Source organism: Garra rufa, unplaced genomic scaffold, assembly GCF_049309525.1.
Source record: "Garra rufa unplaced genomic scaffold, GarRuf1.0 hap1_unplaced_002, whole genome shotgun sequence".
Classification (NCBI taxonomy): Eukaryota; Metazoa; Chordata; class Actinopteri; order Cypriniformes; family Cyprinidae; genus Garra; species Garra rufa.
The window spans coordinates 8446093-8463564 of NW_027394277.1; the positions used below are offsets into that span (position 1 = coordinate 8446093).

The 17472-nt window shown below is 43.0% G+C and overlaps 1 protein-coding gene and 6 non-coding genes across 7 annotated transcripts in view; 2 read left to right on the forward strand and 5 right to left on the reverse strand.

Moving 5' to 3' along the window:
- Positions 1-16133, reverse strand: part of LOC141305347 (uncharacterized) — a 47614-nt gene extending 31481 nt beyond the window's left edge. The window contains exons 1-3 of the mRNA XM_073832460.1: positions 15468-16133; positions 15147-15242; positions 2314-2434 (exon numbers count right to left, since the gene is read on the reverse strand). Coding sequence (XP_073688561.1) covers positions 2314-2434; positions 15147-15242; positions 15468-15641 — 391 coding nt within the window. The 5' untranslated portion in view covers positions 15642-16133. The remainder of the gene's footprint in view (positions 1-2313; positions 2435-15146; positions 15243-15467) is intronic.
- trnak-cuu (transfer RNA lysine (anticodon CUU)) lies at positions 5129-5201 on the reverse strand. The gene has a single exon. It is a non-coding gene; the product is annotated as a tRNA-Lys (tRNA).
- LOC141307854 (U4 spliceosomal RNA) lies at positions 6049-6189 on the reverse strand. Its single transcript, XR_012346779.1, has one exon. It is a non-coding gene; the product is annotated as a U4 spliceosomal RNA (small nuclear RNA).
- trnas-gcu (transfer RNA serine (anticodon GCU)) lies at positions 6653-6734 on the forward strand. The gene has a single exon. It is a non-coding gene; the product is annotated as a tRNA-Ser (tRNA).
- On the reverse strand, positions 8741-8881 carry LOC141307855 (U4 spliceosomal RNA). The gene has a single exon (XR_012346780.1). It is a non-coding gene; the product is annotated as a U4 spliceosomal RNA (small nuclear RNA).
- trnas-gcu (transfer RNA serine (anticodon GCU)) lies at positions 9345-9426 on the forward strand. Its single transcript has one exon. It is a non-coding gene; the product is annotated as a tRNA-Ser (tRNA).
- Positions 11440-11580, reverse strand: LOC141307876 (U4 spliceosomal RNA). Its single transcript, XR_012346801.1, has one exon. It is a non-coding gene; the product is annotated as a U4 spliceosomal RNA (small nuclear RNA).
- Positions 16134-17472: the final 1339 nt, after the last annotated feature.

Consider the following 17472-nt stretch of genomic DNA (forward strand, 5'->3'; position numbering starts at 1 on the left):
GGTACGTTTAGCAGTGATCCTCGGTCCTGGGGACCCCACTCTGCAATTTTTGTGTGTCTTCCCTATCTGACACACTCAGTTCAGTTCACTGAGCGCTCTACTAATGAGCTGGTGGTCTGAATCGGGAGGGTTAAACAAAAGGACCGCGCAAAACGAAAGGTGGTCGAGTGGTTAAGGCGATGCAAGGCTAGTCCGTTGTGCTCGGCACGCCTTGGTTTGTGTGGGTTCGAATCCCATCCTCTTCATTTGATGCTTTAGCACCACTGAGAGCCCACCGGAACAGACAGGCCCAACCTGTTGACGATGGGTAGCGGCGAGCTGTGATTGTGCTGTAGTTTATTGATACCTGCCGCAAAGTCTTGAGAACATATTGACAAAACAACAAGTCTTCTGGCTCCGGCACGCTACGATCGGTGGACACCTCTTTGACGAGGACCAACAACCAGCCACGCCAATAAAAGGAAACAAAACGAAGCAAGACTATCTTTCTCAACAAGCCTCCAGAGAGATTGGCAAAAATTGCCGATGCTGACTGTATTTCAAGTCATCCCGGTGGGGTATTGACTTTGTGGCAACATGGAACTTTTGCATCTACATTAATATTAGTCTGTTTCTTCTTATTCTGAGGTCACCGTAGCCACCAGATCCATTCTGTATTCCGATCTGATGGTCACTATAGTCCCCCGGTTCCAGTCCGTACCAAGAGCAGATGGTGGATCAGCACCTTCAGCCGAATGTCAGCGGATACTATGTCAACTAGATGAGCCCCAGAGACAGATCATCAGTAAAGAAGGCATCCACATGCCACAGCAAACTACTCGAGCTGGTGAAAATGTTCACCAAACACCCGCCGCTGAATTCTTTTAAAACAAGCCAGCTTATTGAAGGTGCACAAGATAAACGCCCTGAGAAAGCTGTGCCTCGCAACCCTAAGAATGGCATAGGCGTCAGTGGACACCTGACGCGCGTGCAAAACTCCGGCATTTCACACGTCCCTGGGTGGGCTCGAACCACCAACCTTTCGGTTAACAGCCGAACGCGCTAACCGATTGCGCCAAAGCTGGGGAACAATAGTCTGTTAAGGGGGGGGGGAAGAAAAGGAAGGAGGGGGGAGAAGGGGGGGAAAAGAGAAAAAGAAAGAAAAGAGAGAGAGAAAAGGGAAAAATGAGGAGAAAAGAAATGAAAGGGAATTTTATCTCTTTGTCCTTTAAAGCAATGTTTTTGGAGTGTAAATTTACAATAAATTATCTGGAAAAAAAAATGTTTTCTCTATTTTCCTGTACATTTATATGGGAGTAAGGATGATCACAAGCTTCCCAGTTCATATTACAGTGTTGCCATAGATTGAAGTGTTTACTGAATGTTTTATTTATCAGTAATTATCACATAAATGATGTCCAAATGAATGAAATCATTTTTGAAATGACAAATTAATATTTTATTAGATTTATATTACTGATTATTGATATTTTATTCAAAGTTTTTGCACTTTAAATATATTTCGGCTGTAGTAATGTTCTAAAACTTATAGTACAAAAAATTGTACATTTATGTATTAAATCATCCCCAAATTTATCAACATTTTTAAAAGGGCGTATAACTGTTTAATGATACTATAACAAAGACAAACAAAAAGAGTAATTTGATCATGACCAAACTTTTATTTTTCAATCAGTCACATCAATCACTATACATATAAACAAAACCGTCCAATGTCCATGGCTCTGTCTTGTGCATTAACTGCAAGTGAAATGAACAGAAAGCACAAAACAATACAAATGAATAAAACTTTAAAATATTAATGACTCCTGTGCATGTTTTGAAAGTGCTAAAGAACAGAAAACAAAACTATACTTTTAAATAAAACTGTCTTAATGTCCATAGCACTAGTGCATTCATTGCAAGTGCAAAAGAACAGAAAGCAGAAAACAATACACATAAATAAAGCTTTATCCCCTTTCTTTTTTGGACTCTTATGGATGGCACAGAGCTTGAAATGGTCTCTATCAGGCGACAACAATCTGACCACTGGGCAAGTGGGGCAGTGGTGTTGAATGTCTGCCTCTTCACGCTCTCCACCCCTGGAGTGACCCTGTGTCCAGCCTGCTCTGGTGTCTGGCAGCAAACATCCCTCTCTTCTTATCGTAATCCAGCAGGTTCTGCCAACTATATTGCTCACCTAAGCAGAGAGAGCATATAATACAAGGCAAATGAGAAAACAAAACATGTGGTAGTGTCAACATGTGACAGGTCAAGAAGAAAAAGTAAAGAAACTGACCTGCTGGTTGGTGAGAGCCAAAGATGGCTGATTACTGAGCTCTACAAGATACTCCACAAGGCTGTCCACTTTTGTCCAGCACACCAGCACTATCCAAAGCCTGGGAGAAAACCCAGAAATGAACAGCATTATGAGTACAGTGAAGTTTGAATTTTCCTAGAAATTTAACAATATTACATGAAACACAATTACATACATGCATACAAGATATTTACATACCACAGACTTGTCAGGAGATGCTGAGGCACCTGGCGTGGAGGAGGCATCAGGCTGAGTGGAGGACAGAGAGAAGCTTGGGTCATCAGTAAGACTTGACACAGTAATGTCAAGTGTTTGGTCCTCCCTGAAGCCCTCGTCTTCTTCATCCTCGCCTTCATCCACATCCTCCAGCATGTTCTCTGTCTCTTCTGAGTCAGGGTCCACTACCAGGGGCTGTCCAGTCTAACTCAGGAGGTAGTCAACACCAAGCAGCTCTCCTATGAAAAAAACAAATATATAAATAATAATAAAAGGAAACACAAATACAGGATCAGTCAAAAGTTTGGACACATGACTATTTTTAATGTTTTTTGAAAGAAGTGCCTTATGCTCATCGATCCTGCATTTATTTGATAAAAATAAAGAAAACATCAGTAATATTGTAAAATGTCATTACAGTTTAAATGTATAGTTCCATAAACTTTAAATTTAAATTATTTCTGTCATCAACGCTGAATATTTAGCTATCATTTTAGAAATCATTCTAATTAGCTAATTAGCTAATGTTGGTCACAGTTGTGCTGCTTAATGTATTTTTTAATGTAATCTGTGATACTTTTTTTAGGATTCATTGAAGAATAAAAAGTTCAATAAAGAACAGAATTAGAAATCAAATAGAAAATCTTCTTTAACGATATACAGTACTGTTCAAAAGAGAAATTAATGCTGTTCTTTTAACTTTTTATTCATCAATGAATTCTGCAAAACATATCAGTTTTCATTAAAAAAATAAAAAAATAAATACAAATATGCAGTACAAGCTATTTTGTTGTTGTTTTTTTCCAGTATTTTTGATCAAATAAATGCAGGCTTAAAAAGTCACTTCTTTCAAAAACATTAAACACAGTCATGTGTAAAAATGTTTGACAAATAATGTACACATTCATATTCTACAATGAGATACAGGTAACTTTACCTTCTGGTAGAGGTTGTACCACTTCCGCTGCCGTGGTGCTGGTCTGTTGCCTCCAGACGGACAAACCCCAGAGCTGGCAAAAGTCCTCAACCTGGCCATCCACTCGCCATCACCCATGACCCTGTGGCTCTTTGGCTTAGAGCTCATCTAAATATATTAGGGAAATAATAGTTAGTAATCTGCATTTTGCAAGTATTGGACAAATACACAAATGTTTTTAATTTATTTATAATGATACAATCATATCTATTCAAGCTAACTAAATCATGGCACCCATTACAACATTTAAACATTATTTTATTACGAATAAAGAAAAACAAGGTTACACTTTATTTAAAGGTGTTAAACTACAATTATGCATATAAGTATTTGAATATTAAATTACCACATGCACTTACTATAGGGGTAAGATTAGTGTTTTGTTTGGTTTATAGTTAGTTGCATCCAATTATTTATAATTTACTGTTATTGCTATAGCAAGTACATATAGCGTGTATTAATGACAATGTAAAATAAAGTGTTACCCTCCCTTTATGTCTATATAACATTGCGTTTTCATTTTAATTATTATTTGTAGCACTTTTATCTGTGTTTATACAAATTTCACTATGGTAATAACATGGTGAATTGTCATAAGGAATGACTACATTTACAGCTGAAAAATAAATCGAACTTCAGAACGAGTAAATTGAGTTTAATGAGTAAGATTACAGGCAAACTGTGTTTAAAATGCGAGATTATAGGCAATTCATGAAAACAAAACATGATTACTACACTCTCACTATAGTAAAACCATGGTAAATAAAGATAAACACAAGGAAAATGGGTTTTGTTTGTTTTGTTCATTCAGATTTTCCTCTATAGTAAGACATGTGTTCATACAGTTGTAATCGATCAGCCAAAAACACAACATGGTTACTACGCTTTCACTATAGTAAAAACACGGTAAATTGTCATAAAAATGACTACATTTACAGCTGAAACACGTTTTTTCCCATTTAAATCGAACTTCAGAATGTGTAAATGGCGTTTAATAAGTAAGATTAGAGGCAAACTAACATTGTTTCATTCACAAGTCGCGAGTCAAAAGTTTGTGAACACACGAAAACGGATGAACGACGGACGAAAACGTAACGAGTTACCAATTGAGAACATTGTAAACAGATAAGAAGAAAGACGCAAACATTTATTACTTACTTTGAAAAGTTGTTAGATGTTCCGTTCGTCTGATTTTTTACATGAATTAGAATGAAGCTAAGCGCGGTGGGTGGCTGCGTCCATTCTCATTCGGCAACGCGATTGGCTCTCAACAATGGAGCGCGAGCGACGCGATTGGCTCTTGTCCATTCTCACAATGGACAGTGAGCTCGGCGATTGGCTCTCGTCCATTCTCACAATGGACAGCGAGCTCGGCGATTGGACGAGCAGACGGCCACGGAAACAGACGATCCTGCTCCAGGTAGCGCCACAGAGACAGCCGCTGCTGCTTGCTGCCGCCGGATCACCGGTGTAAAAGCAAGGGTTAGGGTTAGTGATAGGGATTAAAATCGCTCGCACTAACAGCGACATCTGTTTTGAAAGATGTTTCCTGAGCTCGCAAAATCCGCTCAGCCTGCGCGGCGAATGGGCACGCTGGAGCCCGCCACCCTTTTGGGAAGAAAGAGAGTCAACTGAGCCGCCCAACGTGGGGCTCGAACCCACGACCCTGAGATTAAGAGTCTCATGCTCTACCGACTGAGCTAGCCGGGCTGGTCGTGGGCTTCTTCACCGGGTCGGACCCAGTATTCATCGGCCCCCAAATTACACAGGCGAAACGGAGGCTCTCGCGTTGTGCGAGACTGTCGAGCCCTCCCCGTGGGTAGGGCTTAGAGCAGGCTTAGAGTTTTCTTCTGTCGGTTTTGACCCAATCTGTTTTTGGGAAGCGCAGTTTGACCCAGCAGTGCGGGCCAACAACACGTTCTGTTTTGCCGCGTGAAGGCGGGTCAATGCTTTGGACAGCGTATGGTTGAGATGTGATTTTCCACCAATTTGGGGCACCTTTCTTAAGGAAATCAAGGATGATTTCATGGGAAATGGCAAACTGCTGTAGCGTTTGGCTAACAAGCCAAAGCTACAAAGGATGTACCGGTGCCCCGTCGTCCGAGCAGAATCCACATTCGGCCGTAATCGGAGGTTACTACTAAAGTTCGATTGTGTCTCATAGGGAGTTTGACGCAGGGCCTCAGTGGAAAACAGGCCCTCGGCGGCTGAAACAAAAGACGAAGAAGGCATCCACATGCACATGATTCAGGAGTGTTAAACAAAGAAACCACGCAAGATGACGAGGTGGTCCAGCGGTTTAGGCGGTGGAAGGCTAATACATTGTGCTCGACATGCACTGGAAGCTTTAGCGCCACTGAGAGTCCACCGGACCAGACAGGCCCAACCTGTTTACGATGGGTAACGGTGAGCTGTAATTGCGCTGCAGTTTAATGATACCCGTCTTGAGGACATATTTACAAAACAACAAGCCTTCTGGCTCTGGCGCTCAATCATCAGCAGACACCTTTTTGACGAGAAACAAAACAAGGCTACTTTTTCTCAACAATACTCTAAGCCTCCAGAGAGGCTAGCAAAAATTGCCAAAGCTGACTGTATTTCAAGTCATCCTGGCGGGGTATTGGGTAAAGTTTTCAACCAGCAATGATCGCGCCTCGGATAAACCTCATAGGCTACAATATTGCCTCTGCGAAAGAATGCCGGCGACGGTCGTGACCTTTTCAGGCACCTACGTGGATGTGAACCGACAAGGTGGTAGCAAGCTTTAAACTGCCGCACAAACAGTCTCCTGGCACGGGTTGCTGCACCGTGTTTCTACGGAACAGATTAGAGGTGTGTAAAAGACGGCTCATTCACTATTCCCTCTGTGCTCAAAACAGCCTGCTGAAAGCACAGCAGCAGCAGCTGAAAAGGTCCGCAGCATGGCCTCTCTCAGTCAGCAAGGGGGCGGGGAGGCCGAGTGGTTAAGGCGATGGATTGCTAATCCCATCCTTGTCGTTCGGTTCCTTTAGCACTGGACCTTAATCTAGGTCCTGGGGACCCCATGCTGAACTTTTTGTGTGTCCTCCTTATCTAACACACTCAGTTCAGTTCTTTGAGTTCTCTACTAATGAGCTGATGATCTGAATCGGGAGTGCTAAATAAAAGACGCCACGTAATATGACGAGGTGGCCGAGTGGTTAAGGCGATGGACTGCTAATCCATTGTGCTCTGCACGCGTGGGTTCGAATCCCATCCTCGTCGTTCGGTACGTTTAGCAGTGGTCCTGGGGACCCCACTCTGCAATTTTTGTGTGTCTTCCCTATCTGACACACTCAGTTCAGTTCACTGAGCGCTCTACTAATGAGCTGGTGGTCTGAATCGGGAGGGTTAAACAAAAGGACCGTGCAAAACGAAAGGTGGTCGAGTGGTTAAGGCGATGCAAGGCTCGTCCGTTGTGCTCGGCACGCCTTGGTTTGTGTGGGTTCGAATCCCATCCTCTTCATTTGATGCTTTAGCACCACTGAGAGCCCACCGGAACAGACAGGCCCAACCTGTTGACGATGGGTAGCGGCGAGCTGTGATTGTGCTGTAGTTTATTGATACCTGCCGCAAAGTCTTGAGAACATATTGACAAAACAACAAGTCTTCTGGCTCCGGCACGCTACGATCGGTGGACACCTCTTTGACGAGGACCAACAACCAGCCACGCCAATAAAAGGAAACAAAACGAAACAAGACTATCTTTCTCAACAAGCCTCCAGAGAGATTGGCAAAAATTGCCGATGCTGACTGTATTTCAAGTCATCCCGGTGGGGTATTGACTTTGTGGCAACATGGAACTTTTGCATCTACATTAATATTAGTCTGTTTCTTCTTATTCTGAGGTCACCGTAGCCACCAGATCCATTCTGTATTCCGATCTGATGGTCACTACAGTCCCCCGGTTCCAGTCCGTACCAAGAGCAGATGGTGGATCAGCACCTTCAGCCGAATGTCAGCGGATACTATGTCAACTAGATGAGTCCCAGAGACAGATCATCAGTAAAGAAGGCATCCACATGCCACAGCAAACTACTCGAGCTGGTGAAAATGTTCACCAAACACCCGCCGCTGAATTCTTTTAAAACAAGCCAGCTTATTGAAGGTGCACAAGATAAACGCCCTGAGAAAGCTGTGCCTCGCAACCCTAAGAATGGCATAGGCGTCAATGGACACCTGACGCGCGTGCACTAACAGCGACATCTGTTTTGAAAGATGTTTCCGGAGCTCGCAAAATCCGCTCAGCCTGCGCGGCGAATGGGCACGCTGGAGCCCGCCACCCTTTTGGGAAGAAAGAGAGTCAACTGAGCCGCCCAACGTGGGTCGAACCCACGACCCTGAGATTAAGAGTCTCATGCTCTACCGACTGAGCTAGCCGGGCTGGTCGTGGGCTTCTTCACCGGGTCGGACCCAGTATTCATCGGCCCCCAAATTACACAGGCGAAACGGAGGCTCTCGCGTTGTGCGAGACTGTCGAGCCCTCCCCGTGGGTAGGGCTTAGAGCAGGCTTAGAGTTTTCTTCTGTCGGTTTTGACCCAATCTGTTTTTGGGAAGCGCAGTTTGACCCAGCAGTGCGGGCCAACAACACGTTCTGTTTTGCCGCGTGAAGGCGGGTCAATGCTTTGGACAGCGTATGGTTGAGATGTGATTTTCCACCAATTTGGGGCACCTTTCTTAAGGAAATCAAGGATGATTTCATGGGAAATGGCAAACTGCTGTAGCGTTTGGCTAACAAGCCAAAGCTACAAAGGATGTACCGGTGCCCCGTCGTCCGAGCAGAATCCACATTCGGCCGTAATCGGAGGTTACTACTAAAGTTCGATTGTGTCTCATAGGGAGTTTGACGCAGGGCCTCAGTGGAAAACAGGCCCTCGGCGGCTGAAACAAAAGACGAAGAAGGCATCCACATGCACATGATTCAGGAGTGTTAAACAAAGAAACCACGCAAGATGACGAGGTGGTCCAGCGGTTAAGGCGGTGGAAGGCTAATACATTGTGCTCGACATGCACTGGAAGCTTTAGCGCCACTGAGAGTCCACCGGACCAGACAGGCCCAACCTGTTTACGATGGGTAACGGTGAGCTGTAATTGCGCTGCAGTTTAATGATACCCGTCTTGAGGACATATTTACAAAACAACAAGCCTTCTGGCTCTGGCGCTCAATCATCAGCAGACACCTTTTTGACGAGAAACAAAACAAGGCTACTTTTTCTCAACAATACTCTAAGCCTCCAGAGAGGCTAGCAAAAATTGCCAAAGCTGACTGTATTTCAAGTCATCCTGGCGGGGTATTGGGTAAAGTTTTCAACCAGCAATGATCGCGCCTCGGATAAACCTCATAGGCTACAATATTGCCTCTGCGAAAGAATGCCGGCGACGGTCGTGACCTTTTCAGGCACCTACGTGGATGTGAACCGACAAGGTGGTAGCAAGCTTTAAACTGCCGCACAAACAGTCTCCTGGCACGGGTTGCTGCACCGTGTTTCTACGGAACAGATTAGAGGTGTGTAAAAGACGGCTCATTCACTATTCCCTCTGTGCTCAAAACAGCCTGCTGAAAGCACAGCAGCAGCAGCTGAAAAGGTCCGCAGCATGGCCTCTCTCAGTCAGCAAGGGGGCGGGGAGGCCGAGTGGTTAAAGCGATGGATTGCTAATCCCATCCTTGTCGTTCGGTTCCTTTAGCACTGGACCTTAATCTAGGTCCTGGGGACCCCATGCTGAACTTTTTGTGTGTCCTCCTTATCTAACACACTCAGTTCAGTTCTTTGAGTTCTCTACTAATGAGCTGATGATCTGAATCGGGAGTGCTAAATAAAAGACGCCACGTAATATGACGAGGTGGCCGAGTGGTTAAGGCGATGGACTGCTAATCCATTGTGCTCTGCACGCGTGGGTTCGAATCCCATCCTCGTCGTTCGGTACGTTTAGCAGTGATCCTCGGTCCTGGGGACCCCACTCTGCAATTTTTGTGTGTCTTCCCTATCTGACACACTCAGTTCAGTTCACTGAGCGCTCTACTAATGAGCTGGTGGTCTGAATCGGGAGGGTTAAACAAAAGGACCGTGCAAAACGAAAGGTGGTCGAGTGGTTAAGGCGATGCAAGGCTAGTCCGTTGTGCTCGGCACGCCTTGGTTTGTGTGGGTTCGAATCCCATCCTCTTCATTTGATGCTTTAGCACCACTGAGAGCCCACCGGAACAGACAGGCCCAACCTGTTGACGATGGGTAGCGGCGAGCTGTGATTGTGCTGTAGTTTATTGATACCTGCCGCAAAGTCTTGAGAACATATTGACAAAACAACAAGTCTTCTGGCTCCGGCACGCTACGATCGGTGGACACCTCTTTGACGAGGACCAACAACCAGCCACGCCAATAAAAGGAAACAAAACGAAGCAAGACTATCTTTCTCAACAAGCCTCCAGAGAGATTGGCAAAAATTGCCGATGCTGACTGTATTTCAAGTCATCCCGGTGGGGTATTGACTTTGTGGCAACATGGAACTTTTGCATCTACATTAATATTAGTCTGTTTCTTCTTATTCTGAGGTCACCGTAGCCACCAGATCCATTCTGTATTCCGATCTGATGGTCACTACAGTCCCCCGGTTCCAGTCCGTACCAAGAGCAGATGGTGGATCAGCACCTTCAGCCGAATGTCAGCGGATACTATGTCAACTAGATGAGCCCCAGAGACAGATCATCAGTAAAGAAGGCATCCACATGCCACAGCAAACTACTCGAGCTGGTGAAAATGTTCACCAAACACCCGCCGCTGAATTCTTTTAAAACAAGCCAGCTTATTGAAGGTGCACAAGATAAACGCCCTGAGAAAGCTGTGCCTCGCAACCCTAAGAATGGCATAGGCGTCAATGGACACCTGACGCGCGTGCACTAACAGCGACATCTGTTTTGAAAGATGTTTCCGGAGCTCGCAAAATCCGCTCAGCCTGCGCGGCGAATGGGCACGCTGGAGCCCGCCACCCTTTTGGGAAGAAAGAGAGTCAACTGAGCCGCCCAACGTGGGTCGAACCCACGACCCTGAGATTAAGAGTCTCATGCTCTACCGACTGAGCTAGCCGGGCTGGTCGTGGGCTTCTTCACCGGGTCGGACCCAGTATTCATCGGCCCCCAAATTACACAGGCGAAACGGAGGCTCTCGCGTTGTGCGAGACTGTCGAGCCCTCCCCGTGGGTAGGGCTTAGAGCAGGCTTAGAGTTTTCTTCTGTCGGTTTTGACCCAATCTGTTTTTGGGAAGCGCAGTTTGACCCAGCAGTGCGGGCCAACAACACGTTCTGTTTTGCCGCGTGAAGGCGGGTCAATGCTTTGGACAGCGTATGGTTGAGATGTGATTTTCCACCAATTTGGGGCACCTTTCTTAAGGAAATCAAGGATGATTTCATGGGAAATGGCAAACTGCTGTAGCGTTTGGCTAACAAGCCAAAGCTACAAAGGATGTACCGGTGCCCCGTCGTCCGAGCAGAATCCACATTCGGCCGTAATCGGAGGTTACTACTAAAGTTCGATTGTGTCTCATAGGGAGTTTGACGCAGGGCCTCAGTGGAAAACAGGCCCTCGGCGGCTGAAACAAAAGACGAAGAAGGCATCCACATGCACATGATTCAGGAGTGTTAAACAAAGAAACCACGCAAGATGACGAGGTGGTCCAGCGGTTAAGGCGGTGGAAGGCTAATACATTGTGCTCGACATGCACTGGAAGCTTTAGCGCCACTGAGAGTCCACCGGACCAGACAGGCCCAACCTGTTTACGATGGGTAACGGTGAGCTGTAATTGCGCTGCAGTTTAATGATACCCGTCTTGAGGACATATTTACAAAACAACAAGCCTTCTGGCTCTGGCGCTCAATCATCAGCAGACACCTTTTTGACGAGAAACAAAACAAGGCTACTTTTTCTCAACAATACTCTAAGCCTCCAGAGAGGCTAGCAAAAATTGCCAAAGCTGACTGTATTTCAAGTCATCCTGGCGGGGTATTGGGTAAAGTTTTCAACCAGCAAAGATCGCGCCTCGGATAAACCTCATAGGCTACAATATTGCCTCTGCGAAAGAATGCCGGCGACGGTCGTGACCTTTTCAGGCACCTACGTGGATGTGAACCGACAAGGTGGTAGCAAGCTTTAAACTGCCGCACAAACAGTCTCCTGGCACGGGTTGCTGCACCGTGTTTCTACGGAACAGATTAGAGGTGTGTAAAAGACGGCTCATTCACTATTCCCTCTGTGCTCAAAACAGCCTGCTGAAAGCACAGCAGCAGCAGCTGAAAAGGTCCGCAGCATGGCCTCTCTCAGTCAGCAAGGGGGCGGGGAGGCCGAGTGGTTAAAGCGATGGATTGCTAATCCCATCCTTGTCGTTCGGTTCCTTTAGCACTGGACCTTAATCTAGGTCCTGGGGACCCCATGCTGAACTTTTTGTGTGTCCTCCTTATCTAACACACTCAGTTCAGTTCTTTGAGTTCTCTACTAATGAGCTGATGATCTGAATCGGGAGTGCTAAATAAAAGACGCCACGTAATATGACGAGGTGGCCGAGTGGTTAAGGCGATGGACTGCTAATCCATTGTGCTCTGCACGCGGGGGTTCGAATCCCATCCTCGTCGTTCGGTACGTTTAGCAGTGATCCTCGGTCCTGGGGACCCCACTCTGCAGTTTTTGTGTGTCTTCCCTATCTGACACACTCAGTTCAGTTCACTGAGCGCTCTACTAATGAGCTGGTGGTCTGAATCGGGAGGGTTAAACAAAAGGACCGCGCAAAACGAAAGGTGGTCGAGTGGTTAAGGCGATGCAAGGCTAGTCCGTTGTGCTCGGCACGCCTTGGTTTGTGTGGGTTCGAATCCCATCCTCTTCATTTGATGCTTTAGCACCACTGAGAGCCCACCGGAACAGACAGGCCCAACCTGTTGACGATGGGTAGCGGCGAGCTGTGATTGTGCTGTAGTTTATTGATACCTGCCGCAAAGTCTTGAGAACATATTGACAAAACAACAAGTCTTCTGGCTCCGGCACGCTACGATCGGTGGACACCTCTTTGACGAGGACCAACAACCAGCCACGCCAATAAAAGGAAACAAAACGAAGCAAGACTATCTTTCTCAACAAGCCTCCAGAGAGATTGGCAAAAATTGCCGATGCTGACTGTATTTCAAGTCATCCCGGTGGGGTATTGACTTTGTGGCAACATGGAACTTTTGCATCTACATTAATATTAGTCTGTTTCTTCTTATTCTGAGGTCACCGTAGCCACCAGATCCATTCTGTATTCCGATCTGATGGTCACTACAGTCCCCCGGTTCCAGTCCGTACCAAGAGCAGATGGTGGATCAGCACCTTCAGCCGAATGTCAGCGGATACTATGTCAACTAGATGAGCCCCAGAGACAAAGGTGGGGAACAATGGTCTGTTAAGGGGGGGGGGAGAAAAGGAAAGAGGGGGATGAAAGGGGAAAAGAGAAAAAGAAAGAAAAAAGAGAGAGAAAAAAGGAAAAAATGAGGAGAAAAGAAATGAAAGGGAATTTTATCTCTTTGAACTGTTTTTGGAGTGTATATTTACAATAAATTATCTGAAAAAAAATGTTTTCTCTATTTTCCTGTACATTTATATGGGAGTAAGGATATCACAAGCTTTCCAGTTCATATTAGTGTTGCCATACATTGAAGTGTTTACTGAATGTTTTATTTATCAGTAATTATCACATAAATGATGTCCAAATTAATGAAATTTTTTCTGAAATTACAAAAATAATATTTTATTAGATTTATATTACTGATTATTGATATCTTATTCAAAATTTTTGCACTTTAAATATATTTCTGCTGTAGTTATGTTCTAAAACTTATAGTACAAAAAATAGTAAATTTATTTATTAAATAATCCCCAAATTTATCAACATTTTTAAAAGGGCCTGTAACGTTAAATGATACTGTAACAAAGACATACAAAAAGAGTTACTTAATCATGACCAAACTTTTATTTTTCAATCAGTCATAGCCAATTATTCATTATTCTTTTTTCTTTTTTTACATTTTTATTCTTATAGTTATGTTGCATGTACAGAAAACAGAATAATATCTCTTAATAATACTTTCTATTGTCCATGACTCCTGTGCATTTTTTGCAAGTGCAAAAGAACAGAAAACAGAACTATACATATAAATAAAACCGTCCAATGTCCATGGCACTAGTGCATTCATTGCAAGTGCAAAAGAACAGAAAGCAGAAAACAATACACATAAATAAAACTTTATCCCCTTTATTTTTTGGACTCTTATGGATGGCACAGAGCTTGAAATGGTCTCTATCAGGCGACAACAATCTGGCCACTGGGCAAGTGGGGCAGTGGTGGTGAATGTATGCCTCTTCACGCTCTCCACTCCTGGAGTGAACCTGTGTCCAGCCTGCTCTGGTGTCTGGCAGCAAACATCACTTTCTTCTTATCGTAATCCAGCAGGTTCTGCCAACTATATTGCTCACCTAAGCAGAGAGAGCATATAATAGGGGTGGGACGATACAGGTAACTCACGATTCAATTCTGTGACGATATGTGGCCCACGATATCGATAATATCACGATTCGCAATATCTACAATATTCAATATATTGGAAGAAATTTCATCAACGATATATCACGATATATGTGACTGAAAAAGAAAAAAATACCTATAATAAGGAAATCTTAAGCATTTATTAATGCCAACATTTTCAACACTGTGCAAAGAAATATGCATTTGCATAATAACTCACTGCCTCCTGGTCTTAAATGTAAACGCTGTACAGCTAGACAGATAAAAGTGCCTGAACATTAAAAAAACAACATGAACATTAACTAACATGTGTAAACCGTGATACTGAAACGTCAGTAGTAAGTTACTGTAAAGTGCTTTATGTTAACCTGGACAGTGGTCACATCAAGGCATATTCTTCTTGAGGAACAATAACACCTGTTTCACACATACTCCGTCTGCAGTGCGTATGCAGTCCGTGTGCGATGCAGAAGCAGCACGGACTCGTTTTGCTTTCACACAGAACACGTTTTATAAACAACGTATCATTCAATGCACTTGAATGCACTTGCACACAGCTTCTGGGACGTACTGCCGGACAGCAACCGCGTGCAGTGTGAACACTCTAATCCGTTAACATGGGTGCGGAAAAAAATACTCAACGCATACGCACTGCAGACGGAGTATGTGTGAAACAGGCGTAACTGATCAGCATGCTCAACTAGCGGGTGCGTCTTTGTTTGGTTTTCGTTATTTTCCGCCATTCTTCTCACTTCTCTTTTTTTCTGCGCTTCTTCTCTGTTGTTGTTAGATAACTTGTGTTCTTCACTGGCCGCTGCTTCTGCCACTTTACCCCTATTTACTCGAACAGCGCCCCCCGCAAACAGAATGGTAGATATTGGGTAGTGACAGTGACACTGACGACGGGTAAATTAATAATTTTGTGTTGTAATAAAATATCGATATTGGCCGTTAGTGTATCGATTATTTATTGCGACAAAGAGCACAACAATGTATTGCAATATCGATTTTTTTTCCCACCCCTAGCATATAATACATGGCAAATGAGAAAACAAAACAAGTGGTAGTGTTAACATATGACAGGTCAAGAAGAGAAACTGACCTGATGGTTGGTGAGACCCAGAGATGGCTGATTCCTGAGCTCCAGATACTCCGCAAGGCTGTCCACTTTGTCCAGCACACCAGCACTATCCAAAGCCTGTGAGAAAAATACAAGAAAAAAAAAAAAAAATTAATAAACAACATGAGTACAGTGAAGTGGGACAAAAAAAAAACAAATAAATATAAATATTTTTCTAGAGTTTTTTTGTCAACTTCAGACAAAAAGCTACAGGTCAGCACGAATTATATTTTTTCCCTAGAAATTTAACAATATTACATAAAACATAATTACATACATACATATAACGAGATATTTACATACCACAGACTCGTCAGGAGATGCTGAGGCACCTGGCGTGAAGGAGGCATCAGGCTGAGTGGAGGACAGAGAGAAGCTTGGGTCATCAGTAAGACTCGACTCAGTAATGTCAAATGTTTGGTCCTCCCTGAAGCCCTCGTCTTCTTCATCCTCACCTTCATCCACATCCTCCAGCATGTTCTCTGTCTCTTCTGAGTCAGGGTCCACTACCAGGGGCTGTCCAGTCTGACCCAGGAAGTAGTCAACACCAAGCAGCTCTCCTATGAAAAAAAAAATTTAATAAAAGAAAACACATAAATACAGGATCATTCAAAAGTTTGGACACATCACTATTTTTAATGTTTTTGAAAGAAGTGTCTTATGCTCATCAGTCCTGCATTTATTTAATAAAAAATACAAAAAACATGAATAATATTATTAAATGTTAATACAGTTTAAATTTACAGTTCCATATACTTTAAATTTAATTTATTTCTGTCATCAACGCTGAATATATTTAGCAATCATTTTAGAAAACATTAAAAAGTTAAATAAAGAACAGCATTAGAAATATAATAGAAAATCTTCTGTAACAATATACTGTTCAAAAGTTTTTTTTTTAAGAAATTAATGCTGTTCTTTTAATATTCCTACTCATGACAAGTGACTTTGTCTTAGGTTGAAAGCAAAACTTAGACTTACTCATATCGTTGGCTTTAAGACTGACTGAACTGAATGACCCACAATGGGTTAACACAAATTCATCAGCCATTATAGCAGCTTCAGAAAGTGTATTAACCTTGTGTTCAGTGACCGATATAAAGTTGGTTCGACGTTTGACGTTTGACATTTGTCAGAGATTCAGCCTTGGAAATCTTCAATAGTTCTTTAACGATTGAGCACAATGACAAGAAACATATTATGTTCTAACTGTTTGCAAATGTAGAAGAGAACACACAATATGTTTTATTTGTTTTAATCTGCCTTAAGGTATTGTAACTGATAGAGTTTATAATGTAATAGTGCAGGATAGGGACCGTCTGCAAAGTGCAAAACGCAGAGCAAAAAGCACAATTATTTCATCTAAATGCTTCACTTGTGAAATGTATAAAACATACATTTCAAATTTAAGGGGTGTGTCTTATTACTGGTTCATAAAAGAACATTTAGATATATGTCTTATTCAAAGATCTATAGCGCAACAAAAGTTATTGAAATGAAACCATTGAGAAAAAGCTTGTAAACATGACAAATATTGTGCAGTTTAACGCCCCCTAGAGGAAGATACTGAACTTGTTTTGACCAAATTTTACACTTAGGAGTTTAAATTAATTAATTTTAGAATGCACACAGTTTGATATGTAAACTCCAGGTGGTGTGTCTTGTTACTTGTTCAAAGATCAATATTTACAGCCATCTTTCATTATCAAATGTAAATCAGGATGTATGCTATTGAATTCAATTTGAATCTGTTAACACATTCATTTTTGAAACATACAGTTTTGCCAGCTCAATTTCAAACCCTGTGTCTTGATACTGGTTCATAGACGAAAAATTAAATGTTGGTTTTATTCACAAAACTACAACACAGCACATGATATTGAAATATCAACGAGTAGGTCAATGTAAAGTACATAGCCTTCGTTCTTCCATCTTAAATTCAAAGAATGTGTCTTATGACTGATTCCTAGGAGAACATTTTGATGTTGTTTTTAATCATGTAACTATAATAGAACACATACTATTGAACATGAAAGCACTACATCATTTAGTTATAAATAAGTTCAAGCTTCTGTCTCAGCTTCAAAGGCTGTGTCTGGTTACAGATTTCATAAACAACATTTTGCAGTAATTTTCATTGTCAAAAGTTATGCAGAAGTCACGCTATTGATATTAAAATATAGCAAAACCTTCAAAAGAGTGTCCTGTATTACTGCCCCCTAGAGGAACATACTGCTGTTTTGACTGAGTTTGACATTCAAACTTAAAAATTAATTTAAAATCAGTACTGTCTTCTATCCTAACTGCA